The sequence below is a fragment of the Vipera berus genome (genome assembly GCF_964194415.1).
Source record: "Vipera berus genome assembly, chromosome: 1".
In the NCBI taxonomy this organism is placed as follows: domain Eukaryota; kingdom Metazoa; phylum Chordata; class Lepidosauria; order Squamata; family Viperidae; genus Vipera; species Vipera berus.
Genome location: NC_138202.1, coordinates 41,889,428 through 41,912,712, shown reverse-complemented (window position 1 = coordinate 41,912,712; position 23,285 = coordinate 41,889,428). Strand labels below are relative to the sequence as shown.

The 23,285-nt window shown below is 39.7% G+C and overlaps 1 protein-coding gene across 3 annotated transcripts in view; it reads right to left on the bottom strand.

Annotated features, from left to right (window-relative positions):
* Positions 1-23,285, bottom strand: part of PRIMA1 (proline rich membrane anchor 1) — a 118,457-nt gene that overhangs the window by 9,165 nt on the left and 86,007 nt on the right. For 2 of the 3 annotated variants that reach the window (XM_081314719.1, XM_081314720.1), the window contains one exon: positions 7,709-7,835. In XM_081314719.1, the coding sequence (XP_081170845.1) occupies positions 7,709-7,835 (127 nt within the window). Of the gene's footprint in view, positions 1-4,129; positions 4,206-7,708; positions 7,836-23,285 lie in introns of those variants that run through there. The other variant, XM_081314721.1, reaches the window with a different exon arrangement.

Below are 23,285 nucleotides of genomic sequence, written 5' to 3'. Positions count from 1 at the left end.
GTCTTAATGCTGGATACAACAGCATTGTTTAGAATATGATGAATTCACAATTTGCTGTTTTATGTTGAACAATCTCTCTCTCCCAGTTGGTTTGAAGAATGCTTTCTGCCACAAGTGTATGCCACTCTTAACCAACATCAATGAAGACCTTTCTCTGATTTTTTTTTCTTTTTCTTTTAGGCACAGTTGGAAGTCCAACCTGGCAAAAGGCTACCCAGGGATGGCAAAGTTGTGCAATGAAGCCTTTATTATTATTATTATTATTATTATTATTATTATTATTATTATTATTATTATTATTATTATTATTATTATTATTATTATTATTATTATTAATTTTATTTGTATACCGCCCTTCTCCCGAAGGACTCAGGGCGGTGAACAGGGCAGTATATGTTAAAAGACAAAATACAAAAATTAAAAGAGATTAAACAAAATGCCCACAATTCTTACAATAAGTTAAAACACATTAAAATAAGTTAAAACACATTAATAAAACCCAACCCTATCCCATTAGGCCAGGCCAGCTTGTTCGAAGAGGTAAGTCTTTAGATCGCGCCAGAAGGAGCGGAGGTCGGGCGCCATCCGGAGCTCGACCGGAAGATGGTTCCATAAATCCGGCGCGCCCACAGAGAACGCCCTCCCCCTGGGGGCCACCAGTCAACATTCTTTGACCGGTGGCACCCTGAGGAGGCCCTCTCTGTGGGAGCGAACTGGGCAGAGGGAAGTTGATGCCGGCCGCAGGTGCTCCCTAAGGTATTCCGGACCCATGCCATGTAGGGCTTTGTATGTCATTACCAACACCTTGAATCTCACCCGGAAGACAACTGGAAGCCAATGCAGCTCGCGGAGCAAAGGTGTAACATGGGAGTATCGGGAAACTCCCAACACAACTCTCGCGGCTGCATTCTGTACCAGTTGGAGCCTCCGAGTGGTCTTCAAGGGCAGCCCCACGTAGAGAGTGTTGCAGTACTCCAAACGAGAGGTCACGAGCACGTGAGTGACCGTACGTAAGGCATCCCGGTCTAGATGGGGCCGCAACTGGCGCACCAGGCGGACCTGGGTGAAGGCCCCCCTAGTCACGGCTACTATATGGTCTTCTAAAGAAAGCTGTGAATCTAGGACGACTCCCAAGTTGCGAGCCCTATCTACGGGGGGTAATAACTCACCCCCCATAGAAAGAGATGGGATATCCTGAATATCCAAGGATGCCGGTACGCACAGCCACTCAGTCTTGTCAGGTTGAGTTGAAGCCTGTTCCTCCCCATCCAGACCCGAACCGCCTCCAGGCAGCGGGACATCATGTCGAGGGCGTCACTGGGGTGGTTTGGGGTCGAAATGAAAAGCTGAGTATCATCAGCATACTGATGATACCCAACTCCAAAACCACGAATGATCTCACCCAGTGGTTTCATGTAGATGTTGAACAGGAGAGGCGAGAGGACCGACCCCTGAGGGACTCCACAAGCAAGAGGCCTCGAGGTCGACCTCTGCCCCCCAGCCAACACCGACTGCAAACGTCCCAGGAGATAGGAGGAGAACCACTGAAAAACCGTGCCTCCCACTCCCAATCCCCTGAGACACCGCAGCACGATACCATGGTCGATGGTATCGAAAGCCGCTGAGAGGTCTAATAGGACTAGGACAGAGGATATCCCGTCCCGAGCCCTCCAGAGATCATTCACCAACGCAACCAATGCCGTCTCCGTGCTGTACCCGGGCCTGAAGCCCGATTGGTACGGGTCTAGATAATCCGCTTCATCCAGAACCAGAGGGAGCTGATGCGCCACCACGCTCTTAACAACCTTTGCAAGAAAGTGAAGGTTGGAGACTGGACGAAAGTTATTTAACACAGCTGGGTCCAAGGCAGGCTTCTTGAGGAGAGGTCTCAGCACCGCCTCCTTCAAGGCGGCGGGGAAACTACCCTCACTCAAAGAGGCAGATATAACCGCCTGGAACCAGCCTCGTGTCCCCTCCCGAGCTGCATAAACCAGCCAGGAAGGGCACAGGTCCAATAAACATGTGGTGGAGCTCAGCCTCCCCATAATCCTGTCCACTTCCTCCGGAGTTACAGGATCAAACTCCTCCCAGATAACATTGACAAGACCACCCATGTCCTGATCATCAGACTCTGCCCAGTCGGAGTCCAAACCGGTCCGAATCCGAGCGATTTTGTCCAACAGATGTTGACTAAACTCCTCGGCACGCACCTGCAAGGGTTCCTCACTCACCTCCTGATTAAGGAGGGAGCGGGTCACCCTAAACAGGGCGGCCGGGCGATTATCTGCGGACGCGATAAGGGTAGCGAAGTAATTAGACCTCGCCACCCTTATCGCCGCGAGATAAGACCTAATATGGGTTCTTAGTCGCAATCGGTCGGATTCAGATCGGCTGGATGTCCAACCCCTCTCTTGGCCCCGTCTCCGACGCTTCATCTCCCGGAGCTCCGCAGAGAACCATGGAGCCCACTGGGATCTGCGCCGGGTCAGGGGCCGCAAGGGTACAACTCGGTCAAGTGCCTCCATGGCCGTCCTTTCCCAGGCTTCCACTAAGGCATCTGCCGAGCTGTGAGCAGACAAATTATATGATAAAGAATTAGGGAATGTTTCCTTTGGAAAGCTTTCTGCTTTTTTGCAACTTTGCTTTATCCCACTACAAAGTGCTTACTGCTTCCAAAGAAACATGTGGGTCTTCTTATTGTATAGTAGTGCCTTCCAGATATCTGGGACTATAGCATCCATTGTTTTTAGCTAGATTCAAGGGCAAAAAGCTGTGAAATTAGGCTGATAACTCTGTCATCTTGCCCAGATGTATGTGCTCATATGAAAATATCCTATTACAAGATTGACTTTCTTTTTTGATAGTTTTTTCAAAAAATAATGTTTAATAAGATTATAACTAGAGTATTAAAAAAGAAAGTAAAGAATCTTCACAATTTTAGAGAGCTATTTTCTGCCTGATGTGCGTAATTCTTTATCATATAATTTGTCTGCTGTTCTTTTTTAGACATAACTGTTTTTGTTCTCAAGCAATAACACTGATTGACTTTAATTTAATGAATGAAAACAAGAGGGTTGATTCTGAATTTCAGTCATTCTAATGTTCTGCATTGAGAAACTGATTAACAGGTTGCCAGGTCACAACTCAGATTCTCTCTGGTCTTTGCAGAGCTTGATTATACAGAAGACACCATATTTATAATGAACACTACCCATTGTTGAGCTTTCTGCTGTTTGGTATACTTGGAATTCTGCTTACAGAAAGGAATAAAAAACTAAGAAAACTGTATGGATCCCTTCATGTAATTGTCTTGGCAACAATACCAAAGTGGTTTGCCTTTGCTTTCTAGCCTACAGCCATGGAATCCCAAGTATCAACCAAGTTATGTTTCAGCTTTTCAAGAATAGCTAAGGTTGGCAGCAGAAGATAGGGGAAGAGCAAGGGGAAGGAAAGGATGAGGGGGGAAACGCTGCCTTTCTTTTTAAAGGAGCAGTGACTCTCCTTTTGTTAGCTGCTAAACTCACTAAGAATAACAGACCTACAAAGAACCAAAAGATCAACTTGACTACCAAGTAGGGCTTACCTCTGAGTAAACAAGCAACTGATAAATCAACGGCCAACTTTTTGTTTTACTTAATTTCATATGGCAAACAGATAAACAGACGAGTTACAGAAGACATTAAATTATAACAGATTTGAAGAAGGCTGTTGCATGTGTTGTATTAACTTCATCTGAGCCCAAATTATGAAAAGCGAGAACAGTATTTTCACCATAAGTTTGCACTGTATGTGACCACCTGGCACACAAACATTTACTGCATCTGTCAGTGTCTTAGGGTAGCAGACCCCAATCTTTTTTGGCACCAGGGACCGGTTACGTGGAAGACAATTTTGCCACAGACCAGGGGAGGAGAGATGGTTTCAATTTCACTCGCTCCCCCACCGTTCACCTCCAGCTTTGCAGCCTGGTTCCTTACAGGTCAAGGACAAGTACCAGTCCACGGCCTGGAGATTGGGGACCCCTGCCTTAGAGTATAAGGAGGACACTGACTTGTTATGCAGATAGCAGGTTGCATTATCTATTTAACAAATGAATTTTCTAGAAACCAGGAGACTGTGAATTGTAGTTCTGCTTTAGGCATGGAATCCAATGGGTGACCTTGGGCCATCACTCTCTCTCTCAGCTGAACCCACTTCACTTGTTGCTGTGGGGAAAATAGAAGGAAGGAGTAAGTATGTTCGCCATCTTGAGTTACTTAAATACATGAGCCAATTTTAGATCCTTTTACTTAAGATATATCTTCAGTAACATAAAGGCAAGGTAGAAGAGAACAATCAAAAAGTTATTCTAAATTTCTCAGAGAAGAGAAAACTGATTCTTGTTAGGTTAAAAGTCATCTGAAGCAGAGTATATTAACCAAACCCTACATTTTAAAAAAAGATGAAAGTATATATGTGGTTCTAATGCCATTGCAAGACACTTAAGCCAAATCTTAGGATGTGTTGTTTTAAAAAAACTGCCTCACAAAATGAGGTCTAAACTTAATTATACATAGAAATTTCCATTATAATATTTTTTAAAGTCAAGCATTTTTAAAACCCATTCATTCTGCTTTCAAATTTCAACAGCAAGCTGTAATTAACGGGCATATAAGCTTAAATCCTTCCTATGGCCTACACAATGATCAAAGACCCAATGTTAGCAATTAGCTAAATTTATAATGCTCCATCTTCTTCTCAAACAATCAAGTGATAAATAAACTATAGCTATCTCCTTATCAAGCTAATAACCTAACACAACTAAAATTTAATGGCAGAAAAAGAATAGCATCCTCCAAATGTGTTGTCCCCTGAAAAAGTTATCAATATTACTGATCACACAGAAAGCCACCAAAACACAAATGAAAGACAGAATTTCCACCTTATCAGTCAAATAATCTATTAACAACAAGGCATCAGTCACTTGCAAAAAAAAAAAGCTCCCACAGAATTTTTCTGTCTCAGAACAGACAAAGTAGACAAGATAATAAGAATATACAAATGCACCAAACAATGAAGGTCACTTCTCTAAAATTCCTGCATTGATTACGCTACCTAGCACGGTAATGAAATGTCTACATCCCCAAAATGAGCTGCAAGAATTCCAACAATACAACATGCCAAACCTGAGCTATTGATATTCTCTTTCTCATAATGTTAATTTAAATCTGAACTGGGCAACTGGGCATGGTTTATGCATTCCACACTGGCCCCAAGTAGCTCAAGATTTATTTTAGGCTTATATGCCACTCCAGTATTAAACTGATTCTGAATGGCAGACAAATTATATGATAAAGAATTACACACATCAGGCAGAAAATAGCTCTCTAAAATTGTGAAGATTCTTTACTCAATATTAAGAACATAAATTATTGAAACCAACAACAAATACACAGTCATTAGAGAACAATCAAATTATATACAACACTCCCCTGCAGACCCTATAGGCCTGTTAAACCAAAAAAGGTCTTGATTGCTTCATAAACACCCAGGTTTGTCAATATTCTATGGTAAATATGAAAAGAACTGCACAAGTGACTATACCGTTAAATTTGAGTGCAAAATGTTTGAACTGCAGTGATATCTGTCCCTTCCCAAATAATCTAATATCTCTAACTCAAAGTGCACAGAAAACTTTCTGTATCTTGAGTAAGTCCAATCTCTGGCTTTATCACAGACAAAGGAAGGAATTGCATCTGAAGAAGACTGAATACTGAACACAGACTGAACATTTAATACTATTCTGGCAGAATAAGATGTGGTCTATACAAGGGTGAAAAGAAGAAAGGTAAGAATGTAGACTAGTATAGATGTCTGGGTGACCTGAAAGAGATTAAAGGTAAAGGTAAAGGTTCCCCCGCACATGCGTGCTAGTCGTTTCCGACTCTAGGGGCCGGTGCTCATCTCCGTTTCAAAGCCGAAGAGCCAGCGCTTGTCCGAGGACGTCTCCGTGGTCATGTGGCTGGCATGACTAGACGCCAAAGGCGCACGGAACGCTGTTACCTTCCCACTATAGTGGTCCCTATTTTTCTACTTGCATTTTTACGTGCTTTCGAACTGCTAGGTTGGCAGGAGCTGGGACGAGTAACAGGCGCTCACTCTGTTACGCGGCACTTGGGATTCGACCCACCAAACTGCCGACCTTCTGATCGACAAGCTCAGCGTCCTAACCCACTGAGCCACCGCGTCCCCTGCTGAAAGAGATTAGTAATTGCTTAATGGTACCAGCAACATTTCCCATTTTTCAGCTAAAACAGGCTGCTAAAGCATAGAAAGCTTCATGTGAGTAAGAATTCTACAAAGAAGATTGAGTTCAGTTCTGAAGGCTCCCAAACTCAAAATATTCTCAGAAAAATTCTGAGCTTTAATTTTATGTGTGAGTCTTTTGAAGTAGGATCTACATAGAGGACAGTGGGATTCCAATAGAAAAAAAATAGAATAATGTATTAAGTTTAATATGTGTTTATAATCGATGTATGTAAGAGCAGGATGAGCTGAAAAAATCTTGAATTGGGAAAGCAGACAGTACAATTTCAGATTTTAAGACAGTAGTACTGAACTATATATTCATTCATTTGTTTAAAGAATATGTAGCTAAAATCAGAAGTTTCTCTGCATTTGGTAAGTAGAAGAAAGTTTAATGTAAAAGAACATAAAGGTAAAGGTAAAGGTTCCCCCGCACATGCGTGCTAGTCGTTTCCGACTCTAGGAACATGGATAAATTTAATTCCACATCTGCAAGATGAAGCATTATAACCCATTCTACCGCCTCCAATTTTTACAATTTAATCCTTTATTTGATTCTTGTGCACTGAAGATCAAATTGGAAGAAATGTGACTTCTCTGAAAATCACGAAGAGTTAATACAACCTACTGAAGCTACTGCCAATAGCCTGAGGAAACTGCTTAACAGAGCATTTATTGGAAGAATTTAGTGGAACAGTGAAATGCTCTTTTTACTCAGGCAAAAATAAAACAAAGAAAGCAACCACAACCTAACTTCTTTCAGCAGGCTATAAGTGAAAGACATACATACACTATGCTTTGTTCAGAACCTCCCAGACATGCTAATTTTGTGTGCAGGCAGGAAAAAAATAAACACACATGAAGATCTAATGTATGATTTTCCAGCTAGAGGCTACAGGCAGAATTTTGTAATTCAGTGTACCTGGTTCTTTTACAGCTTCAGTGATGTTGGGGCTCTCGTAACATAACACTGTTCCACTATTCTGTAACAAAGTCTGGACTGCACTGAAGCAGCCCATGCTGTGGCTTTCCTCCTTCCACCATTATCAACCACTCAGAGGCACTTCTGGTGCTGTACATTCCTCCCAAATAACTTTCAGCTTCTTCCTTTGGGACTAGGTGTTCTCATTCTATCTTCCTGTATATTCAAGCCCTCCTGAAATCAATAGCTCTGTGCTTCTTTTGGGTTATTCTGATCTTTCAGTTATTGAAAACAAGACATGTCTAGGATTTATGAGCTGGAAAAGAAAGGGAAGGGAAAGGGAAAATTGTTAAAGAAATGGCACCAGAGCCAGTGTGTGTAACTATGGTATCCCTTTTAGAGAACTGCACTATCTGCCACAGTGCAGCATCTCATTGCTGGTATATTCAGGAAACAGCTCATCTTGTAGCATCAAGTTTCAATATGCTAACACAGTCTTACCTTTTTATGGCTTTGTAGCAAATGATGAAAACTAGAAAGAGGAACACTGGTATGGCACAGCATGCCGCAATAATTATAGCTGGACTTGGCCAGGGCGCTGCAGCAGGACAAATAGGAACGGTGGGAGCTGTAAAAGATAACACACTTAGTTGAGTCCTACCAAGCACAAAGTTTATGATCTGAAGAGCTCTTTTAACCTAGAGTGAGGAGGAAATTGCCAAGAAAGTCAATTTATACCATAGAACTTTCACCATTACCTCAGGGAATAAATTCTACGGTGCCTTCTCACTACATATTATAATTCAGTAGCTACCTTAAATTCTCACTGGTCCATGCAGCTCAATGTTAATAACATTTACTTTGAGTCCAGCCATTGTAGTTTATGAATTTGTTTGTTTGTTTGTGGTTTAACACACTCAGTAAATCTAGCTAACTGTGGTTCACTATTGTTAACCAAATCAGGCAAAACATGATATATAAACTCAAAGCTCTGCTGGGTTCAGCAAGGACATTTCCAAGACCTATTTGGAGACGCCAATGCTTTCTGCAAATGAAACAGATGCTGTGGCACTAAGTAAAGGCTTAGCTTATCTCTAACTCGTAAAACACTTGAGTTGAAAATCAGAATTTAAAATGTCTTAACATAGATGGAAGCCCCATTTCTTAGTAGCTGCCAATCAACCAATCTTTATTTTACCAAGTAAAAGCATGCTGCTATGTCAACATATTAAACTCAATGAAAGAAAACACATCAAAGATAAATGTCAAATCTTCCAATCACTGGGCTTATGGAGTTCTGAGGATAGTCCCTCCCACTCCCCAAACTTCTTTTAGTTTGGATTATTTTCTTTTTTTGTCACTTTCTAAAGCACCTGGAAATTAGGATTTCAAAATCATATATATAAAGAAAGGGCTTCAACTCTAAAAAGTCTATTTGTACTGATATTAACTAAAAGGTAGATTGTTTCTATTTTATTCTATCATGAAGCTCAAAGAGGTATAAACCTAGCTACTGAATTTAGTCCTCACCAGTTATGGTAATTATATAGTTAGGCAGCTAATTGTCTAAAGCACATTACAGGTCTTTATAACTAATATGAGATTTGAATCCAAGACTTCCCAAATCAAACCCAATTCATGAACTAATATACTGTATATTCAAAATTAAACCTGAGTTCAGTGGGAAATATTTTTCAGGATAGTCAGGTCTTTATATAGTATTTGTTTCCCAAAGAGGGTTTAATTTATTGTGATTAGGGAAACAATACACACTGTTAGTTACTTATAAGAAATAGTATCTTCAGGATATTGCTTTAATTTACTATGAAATTTAAGGAATGTAGCTTTATTTTTGCCTCTTTAAGAGAAGCTAATACATGCACAGAAAATTATCACTGTAAATATAAGAAACAACCAACATTATATTTTGTTTTTATTCAAGTCACTGATCTGAGATGGATGGTTCTACCAAAGGTAGGAAGGAAGGAAGGAAGGAAGGAAGGAAGGAAGGAAGGAAGGAAGGAAGGAAGGAAGGAAGGAAGGAGAAAGCATTAATTTTCAGCTATTTAAACAATTTCATTTTCCGAAACTAAAGTACAGCAGTTTCTTTATATCATTTATATTATTTTAATGGCCCTTAGAAATGAAATATTTGCCTTTATTGAAACAAATTTTCTACTCCTTTATTTGGACATTAATTTCTTGATTTGGTATATTTCCAATTTATTTTCCATCTTAATTCTTTTCTATATCATTTAATTAGAACATGTTTCAATTTTTCCAAAATAAAATCAGGTTAGGAAAAACCCTTCCTATTTTTCTTGCCTTTTTTCAAACCATATCTTCACATTTTTTGAGGGGGTGAAGTATTCAGTCTTCTAGTCATAATGTTTTTAATTCACAACTCTCAGACCAATTTACACACCTATTACCACAAACTATTTCCATAACGATTAGTTGAAAAAGTCTTGAAAGATATTAAATAGTGCAAAGCAAGAGTTTGGTCCTGAATATCCTTGGTCTGGTGTCTATCTCTTTCCCCAATACAAATCATTTTACTGTACTTGAAGCTATTCAAGTATGTTGTGGGCTAAATCAGACTAGGTAACACTTATGCAATGATGTGAGTAGCATTAAATAATGTGAATGAGGTAAATAATAGACGATATAGCACCCTGGACTCAAGTGTGTTGAAGAAGTAAAATGCACTTTTTGAAAAATTCTTCCATTAAGTAATAAGCCAACCTAGTACGGGTAGTCCTCTACTTAAAATCACAATTGAGCCAAAACTTTCTGTTGCTAAGAGAGACAGTTGTGAAGTGAATTTTGCCTCATTTTACAACTTTTCTTGCTACAGTTGTTAAGTGAATCACTGCAGTTAAGTTAGTAATAAGGTTGTTAAGTGAATCTGACTTCCCCATTGACTTTCTCAGAAGATCACATGACCCCGGGACACTGCAACCATCATAAATATGAGTCAGTTGCCAAGCGTCTGAATTTTGATCATGAATAGTGGCCATGGGGATGCTGCGATGGTCGTAAGTGTGAAAAATGGTCGCAAGTCACTTATTTCAGTGCCTTTGTAACTTTGAAAGGTCACTAAATGAACTATTGTACGTCTAGGATTACCTGTACTGCTAAATATGATATTTTACCTTTTCATAGCTTACATAAAAAAGTAATTTTCTCCTAATTAAGTTAGTCCATTTTTCCATTTATTTTTACTACTTGAGCAGACAAAAGGCAAATAAGTTTTTGAAATTCAGCTATTAAGAGGACAATAAAAAAAACCCCAAGAAGCTGGCCCAGGAGTTGCTATGGCACAAAAAAGGTGATTGGCCAAACAGTCAAAGATCATATTTTATTTGTAACATTATGCATACGCAATATAAAATATACTTTAAAATAGAACAAATCATATATTTGGACAACCTTTAAGCAAGATTTATTTTGGGAAAATTATAATTGGATGATGATGGTGGTTGTTGTTGTTGTTATTATTATTATTATTATTATTATTATTATTATTATTATTATTATTATTATTATTATTATTACTGTTGTTGTCTAAATATGCTGTAGGCCAAATAAAAAAAGCCATCTGAACACATGCCATTTAAGAAATGAATTCAGCATTAAAGAAATGACATTTGTATTAGTGGGGATCAATTTAAATATATGTGTCTTATGTAGTATTCATGAACACACTTCGGCGACTCCTTGGCATATCCAGAATGTCATCACATCAGCTTCGCTTCATTGTCCCTGACCCTTAGAAATGCAGTTGGCAACACCTGAGCAGTCATGAAAGACATGGAGAACTGGATCAAATTTTATAGCAAGAGGAAAGACTGATAACAAAGTGGGTTACAATGAACAATTCTTCACAGGACACCAGATTGAAACAATTATTTGTGAAAACACAGTTCACTGTCAGGCACTCAAAAAAGCTGACTTCTCTGCTGGCCAGGGACTATCCAGAAAATAATAGGTCTCAGACCAAACAGGTTTATGGAGGGAAAGACAAACTGTGCAGACAATTTTGTGCATTCCATAAAAGGCTAAAAGTAAATCATTCCTCAAGCTGAGCTTTATTCCTAGAGAGATGGGCATGTAGTTCTTGTTTCCTCACTAAGAACAGAACAGCTATGCCCTTTGCTTTCTTCCCTGATATTCTAAAGATTTCCCAATGTAGTCCCTGGGATTCTTAATGGAATCTTATCCAAAAGCTAAACAGGACTAGATTATTTTACCCTCTCTGTTGTGACAATACTTTATACACAATTTAAATGTAATGGGGAAAAATATTTATAGTGGTATCATTTTGTGCTCTCTCTGAACAAGGATTGCAATCTTTAAATTGAATTATAGAGATACATTGTGCAGAACCATCCTACATTCAATAATTTTAAATAAAGTTAATATTCATAACGCTTAAACCTGCAATTTAGCATAGAAGGAGAGCAGTGAATTTGGTAAAATTGCATTTTACATACTAAAATTTTTTAAACTTACAGGTTTTTTTTAATTCTTTCTGTGGAATTTCCATGGAACTTGAATGTAAATTCTTAGCAATTATCCAGAATAATTGGAGTCGGGCAACATGTAATAATAAGCAATGATATAACACAATTGCCAAAATTATTCACTGGAACATGTGTAAAAATTATCATGTGCCAGTAATAAAAAAATGCTGGGTACATAAGAGTTGAAAAAGAAGCAGAAAATGAGCAGTTAAAATATTGTGGGGTTTCCAAATGATAAGATAAGACCTTGGTCATAACACATCAGATTTAATTGTAGTTGAAAAGAAGAAAGTGTGGCTAATTGATGTGGCAATCCAAGGAGTAAGCAGAAGAGAAGACAAAGAATTGGAGAAGAACACAAGTATCAAGCTCTGAAAATCAAAATTGAAAGATGATAGCATAAATCAGATGTGGTGGTCCCATTGGTTATCGGCACACTGGATGTCATACTTCCCCCCCCCTCACACACACAATTGAATGGCACTTAGAAAATCTGCACATTGATAACATTTCCATCTGTCAATTACAAAAGGCCACTTTGCTAAATCTGCACATATACAATTACAAAAGGCCACATTGCTAAATCTGCACATATACTATATCCATACATTATGACTTCCAAGGTTCCTGGGATGACTGGATCCCCTTTGCTGAATCACTATAACCCCACAGGACAGGTGGGCAATATAGTTTAAATCAGACAGGTTTAGCATTGATAGCTCAGATTTTTATACTGATTACCCATAAATACCTATAAATCTTTCCTTGAAACAAGAATTTATAACTTACTGCATGTAACTATTGCCAAGTAACCACAGCTGGAAAGCTTGAAAAAACATCTTACTGAGTTTTCAAAAAGAAATTTACAATTTTAAAGGTCAGTCTTACTTATTTGCTTCTTTTGGTGGACTACCTAATGAAAACAATTAAATAACAGTAAACAAGTCACAGAGTTATTTATTTATATGAAAATCATACAAATGGTCAAATAATTCAAATTGTGAGTGTACATGCTGCAGATAGGTCTTTCCCAATATAACATTGTTAGTGTGCTTTTTAAAACTAGTCTACTGAACACAGTTGAGCTGTTGTCCAAGGAAGCATATTTAGAACTGCTCAGTAAAATATTATGGATTGCTGATTTATCAATTAGACCAGTACCAGGCAGTTCATTGCATATAAATGAATGGATACCCATTCAGAAAACTATGCTAGCATAGACTGGAAACTGCACTGGCTATGGATATTCTTTCATAAATTTGAATCAACGCACATTAATACACAGGGCTTTTTTTGTTTGTTATAGAATGCACAGAGTTCCAGCACCTTTTTTCAACAGATTTTCCAGAGTTGCGTTCGTTTCCTATTGTTTCCCTTCCTATCTTCATTTGCTTTTGAAAATGCCCTGCTGGTGGTACATTGCGAGCGGGGTCCCCTCCGGCACTGTCTGCTTCCTCTAGAACCATAGCCAGAGCCTGGCTTGATTGGCTGGGTTGGACCACGTGGTGTGGAAGTCAATGGTGGCGGTGAGAGACACATAAACATGGAGGCCATCTTTCACAAGAGGATGAGTGAGCCTTCTGCCTTGTGATTTGGAGGTATTATTACTAATAGATATTAATTTGTATTGTCAGATGTAAAGGTAGACCTACAGTATGAGGGAAAGAGGAGAGGAGAGGAAGAAGAGGGAAGTAGGAAAGAAAGGAGAAAGAAAGTAGAGAAGAGGGAAGACAGAGAAGGAGGGTGGATACAGTGAAAGGGGAAATGGACAAGCAGCACCCAAACTTACGTGTATGTATTTATGTATGGCGATATATAATACCTACAGCATTACTGATATAACAAATGTTAAATACCTGAAAAAATGTTTACATTTCATTGGTTAGTTTGTGGTATATTAAAGGAACTGTGGGGAAAAAATATCAGATCTATTTATTAAATTGAATTTAATTTAAAGGTAAATTAAAAGTAATCTGTTCACTGACAAAGTTTCAACTTTAATTTGATTCAAGTCAATATCCATATTAAACTCCAAATGTAAATTTTTCCACCTTGTTTGACAACTTCTTAAAAATAATTCAATCTTTTACAAGCAACCAAATTTTGTTTTATTGGGCCAATTTCATTCCACATAGAAAGCTGACATTTCCACTCATTAAACTAAATGGGTATGCCAGTGGTAACAAAATCCTAGTCTTTTAGATACACTAAAAATTGAAGGGTTTTTTTTTCAACTACAAAGGTAAACCTTGTAGGGTAGGCAAGGTGGGTTGTATGACGTGAGTTCCAGCAGCTTTTTTTTAAAGCACTGTTAATACATAATATTATACTACAGGATCATTAGAAAATTATGCATACCATTCATTCTGAATATTAAGAAGAACAAACCAGGAAAGCCCTAACCAATTCCGCGCATGGTGCCCTCCATGTGAATAGGACTACTATCCCAATAATCCTCATTAATATGACTCTAATGGTTGAATGTAAGGAACTGCAGCTCAGCACATCTGGATGGTCCCTGATGGGAAAGGCTGAATTAAACTATACCTTCTGTCTAATAATCATGACATTAATTTGGCAGTTCATAGTGCTACAATCTCTCTACAAATCTGAATTCATTTATTAAAAGTATATTTTTGACATCCCTTGATTCCACTTTTGTCAGTGCAAGTCCCCATGGCAGATCTAAAAATAAATATAATGAATGATACATGGAATTTCATTCTCTCTTTTTAAAGGATACATTTTATGTTATCTAAAGGTGTCAGGATGACAATTTTAAGAGAAAGAACCTTACAGTTCAGAAAATAGTCATTGCCTGGATAGGAGGAGAGGAGAGGAGAGGAGGGAGGGATGTTGCAGAATACTTATAACTATTCTAATTTTTCAAAGAAGTCTCAGCTCATAGAAAATTGTACAGGCTTACAAGCTTATGAAACTCAAAGATTTCCAACAGCCATCAAGGATATTCCAGCTGTATAGCTAGATATTACTCCGTCCTTCTTAAAGTCTCACTGTAATTTCTTTATGGAATACAAAGAAAACTTGTTCAATACATCAAAATATCTGCAGCCTCTGTCACTCTTCTGAGACTTATATGCTAATTGTGAACCATGAACCAGACTGGAAGATAACTAAAAGACAAGTAACAGAAGTTCTGAAACTAAATTTAATACAAGGTCTTGGGGGAAAAATCCAACACATGGTCTTATTTGTTGAGAAATTCTGCCTAGGGAAATGTTTAATGTTATCTTCAAATATCTTGAGTCTACCAGTCTAGGGAATGAAATACATCTTTGATTCATTTTTATTTTTACAGTATTTTCCAAAAGGATTATAATTATGCTAGAATCAACCTCAAAAATTGAACTTAAGAAGTGACTCACACATACTTTAAAATAAACAAAGGCAGATTAATTCCATAGTCAATTTATAAAAATGTTTCTTCTTCCTTTCACTGTAACTGAAGTTTTAGTCATCTTTTTACTGGATGATTGGATGTTTCTGAGGCTAAAAAACTGAAGGCAGTTAACGTGCTGAAACAAGTTCATATTCAGTTTAAGAGACAGGGATAATATTAAGTTGCTATCCTTCTCTTTCCTATTTGGATAACACTGACTTGCTCTGGTCTGGAATATGATACAGTATATTCTTAAATTATTTTGCAGTTATAGCCACATTTATACAAAACCCTCTTTTTAAAGACATCCTATGTACTATGCAGCATAGATGGAATGTATGGAATATTGCAATTTCTGTCAATAATATAGTATAAGAAAATTGGGGTTAATCTTGTTACCTACTTCAATGAGTTCCATCAGACTTTATCCTCCCTTTCTGCCACTATTTACATTTTTAATGTACATATTGAATATAAGCTTATATTTAATGTTATATTTAGCCTAAACCAGATTTCATGCTGCCATTCCAAGTTACAGAAAATCAGACTACGTGGATTGATTGTTCATTTAAAGGAATAAGAGGCATGTTTCCCATTACTTCTGCTAAAAATAAAAGACCTTTCCCAGAAGTATCCAGCAGGTGTCTATCTATTCTTTTATCTTTTACATGGGGGAAAAAGGAACAATTTTATTTAGTCAAGCTTTTGGCAATGAGTCATTTCATGTTTCCATTATTATGGTTGGTTACAAGTGAACCAAATGTTTAGACTGGATTTGGCATTTTTATCTTCCTATCGAGTCTTTCCCAAGGACCTGGCTTAGGCAGATGTTGTTGTTTGATGGTGTTAAAGGTATCCTTGCAGGACGTAAGCTGTTCCAAATCGGCCTGCTTTTTGTAGTTGACTAATGATTTTCTCAATGCCAATGGTGTTCAAGTGGTGCTCCAGATGCTTTGGGATTGCACCCAACTCACCAATTACTACTGATACTATCCTTGCTTTCTTTTGTCATAGCAAAAGCACTTAGACTCATATACCCCTTCATAGTGCTTTACAGCCCTCTTGAAGTGGTTTATAGAGTCAGAATATTGACCCCCAACAATCTGGGTCCTCATTTTACCCACCTCAGAAGGATGGAAGGCTGAGTCAACCTTGAGCTAGTAAGAATCCAACTGCTGGCAGTCGGCAGAATTAGCCTGCAATCCTGCATTCTAAACTACTGTGCCACCACATCATAGACGTTCTACTATTTGCAGGTCTTTGTAATTTATTATTTTCTCCAGTTCTTTCTCTTCTATTCTGCTGCCTTCTGTACTTCTCTTCTATTCTGCTGCCTTCTGTACTTCTCTTCTATTCTGCTGCCTTCTGTACTGCCTATCCACTATCCAAACTTTTTTTGTCTTTCATATCAATAACTGTAAAGTCGGGGATATTATGTCACAGCTTTACTGCCTTCAAGAAAGTGTTGATTTCTGGATGACTGCCTGAACTAGTCCCTGTAATTTTTACAGTAAGCCCCTTTGAAGGTTCAATATAAGAAAAACACTCAAAAGCCTACAAGGGCAATTCTTTGTGCAGACTACTGGGCATCATACATTTTTTCAGGCAGCAGAACACTAGTCTTGATTGGACTTGTGTGATTTTGCTTTCTGCACAACAATCCTTATTCAGCCAAGTTGACAATCAAGAGCAATTTTTGTTTCCCTAATAGTCCCAAACAGAGAGGACTAGGCAGGCTGTTTCCTGAAAATGTATTTTATTTATGAGTTGATTTTACTTATGATTTATAAGGCTGCCTAATCATAAATGACTCAAGCAGCAAAAGCAGATTTAAAAAGATCCAAAAGCTAAATAACAGAAACAAAATTTCAGACTTCTAAGGATTTTATTCTCCCTCCTATAGAATAGAATAGAGCTGGAAGGGACCTTGGAGATCTTCTGTTCCAGGAGAACCTATACCATCTCAGACAGGTGACTGTCTAGTCTCTTCTTAAAAATCTCCACCCACGATTTCTAGAGGCAAGCTGTTCTACTGGTTGACGGTCCTCACTGTCAGGAAGTTTCTCCTTAATTCCAGGTTGCTTCTCTGCTTGATCAGTTTCAAGCCATTGTTTCTCGTCTTTCCCTCTGGTGCTCTGTTGAACATCGTGACCCCCTCTTCCTTGTGGCAGCCCCTCAAATACTGGAATACTGCTATTTCTTCTTTTCTTTAGACTAGCCATACCCAAGTCCTGCAGCCATTCTTCATATGTTTTAGTCTCCAGGCCTTTGATCATTTTTTAAAAAAATCCCATTTATATCCCGCCCTTCTCTGAAGACTCAGGGCGGCTTACAATCTAAAGCACAAATCAATGTGCTTAGCAATAGCCTTCATTCTATGTATATACCTGCTTATTAAGCGGCATTATTACAAAGTCAGCTTATTGCCCCCAACAATCTGGGTCCTCATTTTACCTACCTCGGAAGGATGGAAGGCTGAGTCAACCTTGAGCCTGGTGGGACGCGAACCTGCACTAATTGCAGGCAGCTGGTGTTACTTAAGGAGGCATTAGCCCACTGCTCCACCAAGGCTCTTCTTTTAGTTGCTCTTCTCTGAATTCTTTTCAAACTCTCAACATCTTTTTTGTGATATAGTGACCAAAATTGGCTGCAATATTCCAGGTGTGGTCTTACTAGGGTTTTATAAAGTGGTACTAATACTTCACGTGATCTTGATTTTATGCCTCTGTTTATACAACCCAGGATTCTATTAACTTTTTTTAGCTAATGGTGTTGAGGGATTTACCATTCTTCCCTTCTTCAAACAGACCAGTTCTATAAGCAATCTTCCAATGCAAAAAGAATTGTCTGGGCAGAAATAATGGGACACAATGGTTTTAAACTCATTAAATGGGGGAAAATCTGTACAACCTCTGAATTACCATAAAACTCCACAAGAAAAAAAGGCCTATATTCACTTTGATTTACATTTTTGGTAAATCTTTAGCTTCACCACTTTGTTGATTAAAGGATTCCTATCGTAAGTTTATTTGCTGAATTTGAATATAATTTTTCACATTTTTAAATGCTTGAAACAATTATGAAACTCTGCCAGAACAGTGTGTACGGGTAGGGGACAATGAGGACAATGACTTGGACCTGGCTTCTAAAGGGTTAGGCTTATGCCAATTAAGATCCATTTATTGTATAGCTGGACTGAGACAGTGCTCTATATCTGCTGCCAAGAGAGTCTAAAGATTACTTTGGATGGAAATCAACAGCATCTGACTCATCAATACCTTTCTCTGAAGTATTTGAACAAAGCAAACAGGCTAACCATTTTTAAAATTGAAACATTTTAAAGCAAAATGGAATAAGCATCACAAAAGAGAAAACTCAAAACAAGCTAATTGAGGAATTCAGTGTAACTATTTAAACAGAGATTGAAAGAACAGATAACATTTTTCATTCCACTCAACGAATATTGGAACAACCCCCATTCATTTGATCTATTTATCCTATCCATCCACCCACCCAACCTCCTGCATATGCACCTTCCTTTAAGATAATCTGCACATATATTTCAAGACATTATGCTTTGTGCTGGAGTAGCTGCCTATACATTAGGAATTCAAAATGCACAGATATTGGAAAGGGACGTAACACTGAACTCATGTTGAAAACCACCAAAGTTTGCGAAATCCATGGCATTTTTTTTAAAAAAGAGGAAATAATAAGGATGGATACACATTGGTAGGCTATATAGAAGAAGATCGGCAATTTGGCGGGTCGAATCCCGAGTGCCGCGTAGCAGAGTGAGCTCCTGTTACTCGTCCCAGCTTCTGCCAACCTAGCAGTTTGAAAGCATGTAAAAATGCAAGTAGAAAAATAGGGACCACCACGGTGGGGAAGGTAACAGCGCTCCGTGCGCCTTTGGCATCTAGTCATGCTGGCCACATGACCACGGAGACGTCCTCGGACAAGCGCTGGCTCTTCGGCTTTGAAACAGAGATGAGCTCCAGCCCCTAGAGTTGGAAACGACTAGCACGCATGTGCGGGGGAACCTTTACCTTTACCTTTAGGGTGACATGATAGCAGTGTTTCAGAATTTGAGGAGCTGCCACAAAGAAGAGGGGGTTCAACTTATTTTCCATAGTATTAGAAGCAAGACAAGAAACAATGGATGGAAACTAATCAAGGAGAAAAGCAACCTGGAATTAAGGAGAAACTTCCTAAGAGAGAGATCAGTTAGCCAGTGGAACATTTTGCCTTCAGAAGTTGTGGGTGCTTTATCACCGGAGCTTTTTAAAGAGAGATTGGACAGCAACTTGTCTGAAATGGTATAGGATCTCCTTGCCTGAGCAGTGGTTGGACTAGAAGATTTCCAAGGTCCCTACCAACTCTGTTCTGTAACTAAGCATCACTTAAGAGGCCTGAGGTGAAGATATAAAGCTGGGTGTCATTTGCATATTGATGATATCTCATCCCAAACCAACAAATCACCTCACTCAGTGGCTTCATGTAAATGTTAATAAAAGGGGGAGAGAGAGAATCAAAACCCTGAGGCATTCCACAAAGTAGGGGCCGGGGACTGGATCTCTCTTCCTCTATTAACGCCAACTGGAACCGGCCTGGAGAAAGAAGGAAAATCAGTACAATAAGGTACTATATACACCCAATTCCTGAAACTGGCCCAGAAGGGTACCATGGCCAATGGTATCAAACACTGCTGAGAGGTCAAGAAGAACCAGGATGCATGCCACTGGTCACTCATGAGTGCAATCAATGCTGTCTCAGTCCCAAACCCAGGTCTGAACCCCAACTGAAAGGAGTCTAGATAAATCTGCTTCATCCAAAATTCTCTGAAGTTACTATGCAACTACTCTCTCCACCACTCCCTTAAAAAGGGAAGATTGGAGATTGAGTGAAAGCTTGTATTGGCAATTATAATGAAAAATGGGACTTATTTATACAGAATACAGTATGTTAAAAAATAATCTCATAAATATATAGAAATATATAGATACTTAAATAATATTTGCATTAGACAAGTATATATAAAATTGTAACTTGTTTTTCTTTACAGAAACTTGGTGGGATGAAACTCACAAATGGAATATACAGCTAGAGGGATTTAAATTATCTTTTTCTAAAAACAGAACAAATAAAAGAGGAGGTGGAGTTGCACTATATATAAGAAATAACTACATTTCTACAGAAATAGAGCAGAACAATGATGAAAACCATCTTGAATGCATTTGGGTCAATATAAAAGAAAAAAAATTTAATTTAATTTAAGTTAATTTAATAATATTTATATACCGCCCTTCTCCCTGAGGACTCAGGGCGGTTCACAGGGCAAAAGTCAAATACAAAGTACAAACATTAAAAAGAGATTAAATAATTGCCCAAGTTAAAACAATTAATACAATTATAAAACCCCAAAAATAAAATTAAGAATACAAAAAAAAATAAAAAAATAAAAACCCCACCAATCCCCATCAGGCTAGGCCGGCTTGTACAAACAAAAACGTCTTGAGATCGCGACGAAAGGAGCGAAGATCGGGCGCCATCCGGAGCTCTACCGGCAACTGATTCCACAGCTCCGGAGCGCCCACAGAGAAGGATCTCCCCCTGGGCGCCACCAATCGACATTCTCTGATCGGTGGCACCCTGAGGAGGCCCTCTCTGTGGGAACGCACAGGGCGCAGGGAGCTTGATGCCGGCAGTAGATGTTCCCTAAGGTACTCCGGCCCCATGCCATGAAGGGCTTTGAACACCATTACCAGTACCTTGAATCTCACCCGGAAGGCAACTGGCAACCAATGCAGCTCACGGAGCAAAGGTGTAATGTGGGAGTATCGGGAGACTCCCAACACAACTCTCGCGGCTGCATTCTGTACCAGTTGGAGCTTCCGGGTGGTCCTCAAGGGCAGCCCCATGTAGAGAGCGTTGCAGTAGTCCAGACGAGAGGCCACGAGCGCATGAGTGACCGTGCATAAATCATCCCGGCTAAGATAGGGCCGCAACTGGCGCACCAGGCGAACCTGGGCAAAAGCCCCCCTAGTCACAGCTCCTATATGGTCTTCCAGGGTGAGCCGTGAATCTAGGAGGACTCCCAAGTTGCGAGCCCTATCTACGGGGGGTAATAGTTCACCCCCCATAGCAAGAGGTGGAATGTCCGAATAGACCCGGGATGAAGATATGCAAAGCCACTCAGTCTTGTCGGGGTTGAGTTGAAGTCTGTTCCTCCCCATCCAGACCCGAACCGCCTCCAGGCAACGGGACATCACGTTGAGGGCATCACTGGGGTGGTTTGGGGTCGAAAGGAAAAGTTGGGTATCATCCGCGTACTGATGATACCCAACTCCAAAACCACGAATGATCTCACCCAGCGGTTTCATGTAGATGTTGAACAGGAGAGGCGAGAGGACCGACCCCTGAGGAACTCCACAAACGAGAGACCTCGCGGTCGACCTCTGCCCTCCTGCCAACACCGACTGCGAACGTCCCTGGAGATAGGAGGAGAACCACTGTAAGACTGTGCCTCCCACTCCCAGTCCCCTGAGACGCCGCAGCAAGATACCATGGTCGATGGTATCGAAAGCCGCCGAGAGGTCTAATAGGACTAGAACAGAGGAATATCCCCTGTCCCGAGCCCTCCAGAGATCATTCACCAGCGCGACCAATGCCGTCTCCGTGCTGTGCCCGGGCCTGAAACCCGATTGGTACGGGTCTAGATAATCCGCTTCATCCAGGACCAGAGGGAGCTGATGCGCCACCACACTCTCAACAACCTTCGCAAGAAAGCGAAGGTTGGAGACAGGACGAAAGTTGTTCAATACAACTGGGTCCAAGGCAGGCTTCTTGAGGAGAGGCCTCACCACCGCCTCTTTCAAGACGGCGGGGAAGCTACCCTCACCCAAAGAAGCCGATATAACTGCCTGGAACCAGCTGCGTGTCCTCTCCCGGGCTGCATAGACCAGCCAGGAAGTGCACGGGTCCAGTAAACATGTGGTGGTGCTCAGCCTCCCCATGATCCTGTCCACTTCCTCTGGAGTCACAGAATCAAACTCATCCCAGGTGGTATCGACAAGACCGCCCGTGTCCTGATCGCCAGACTCTGCCCAGTCAGAGTCCAGACCGGTCCGAATCCGAGCGATTTTGTCCGACAGATGCTGGTTAAACTCCTCGGCACGACCCTGCAATGACATTGCCGCAGTTGTATACTATAGGCCACCCAACCAAACAGAGGAAATAGATGAACTTCTTGCTAGTCAGTTATCTAAGGTATGTAGGAAGCACATCACGATAGTAATGGGGGACTTTAACTATCCAGACAACAACTGGGAGACAAACTCTGCACCAAGTGGAAGATCAAACAGATTACTGACAAACCTAGCAGATATCTTTTGTCTCCCAAAAAGTAGAGAAGGGAACTAGGGGATCAGCCATATTGGACTTTTTTATGGATGAAAACTAATCAAGGAGAAAGCAACCTAGAACTAAGGAGAAATTTCCTGACAGTTAGCACAATTAATCAGTGGAACAACCTACCTCCAGAAGTGGTGAATGCTCTGACATTGGAAATTTTTAACTGGAAAACCATTGGTCTGAAATGGTATAGGTCTTCCTGCCTGAACAAGGGTTTGCACTAGATGACCTCCAAGGTCCCTTCCAACTCTGATATTCTGTTATTCGTTGTCGTATTTCTTTTATTTTTGTTAAGGCATTTTAATGTCTTTTTCCCCCTTCTCTGGCAATGTATCTATCACCATCCTATTATTTTTGTATATTGTTTTCTTTTTTATTAATTAAGAAGCAATAAAAATAAACTAAATGTGCTAATGGGCAGGAAGTCAAGGGTTTAGGCAGCCTGCTAGATAAGGAACAAGGGAATTGATGTGGGAAAAATATAACTAAAGATCAGGACAGTGAACAGGAAAGGTAGGAAAGAGAACTACACAGGAAATGAGGGGGGAAACAGAGGAAAAGGTAATTAGCACTATGTTTGGAAGCATTCAACATTAAGCATCAATATTGATTGATTTCCTGCAAAGTTAAGACTGGCATGGAATGAAGAAATTTTTCAGTATATAAAAATTTCATCTCTTGTCACATTATCACAGCTATCCCTTTCTGCTAATATCTGACCTGTCTTTTTCTTTTTTTT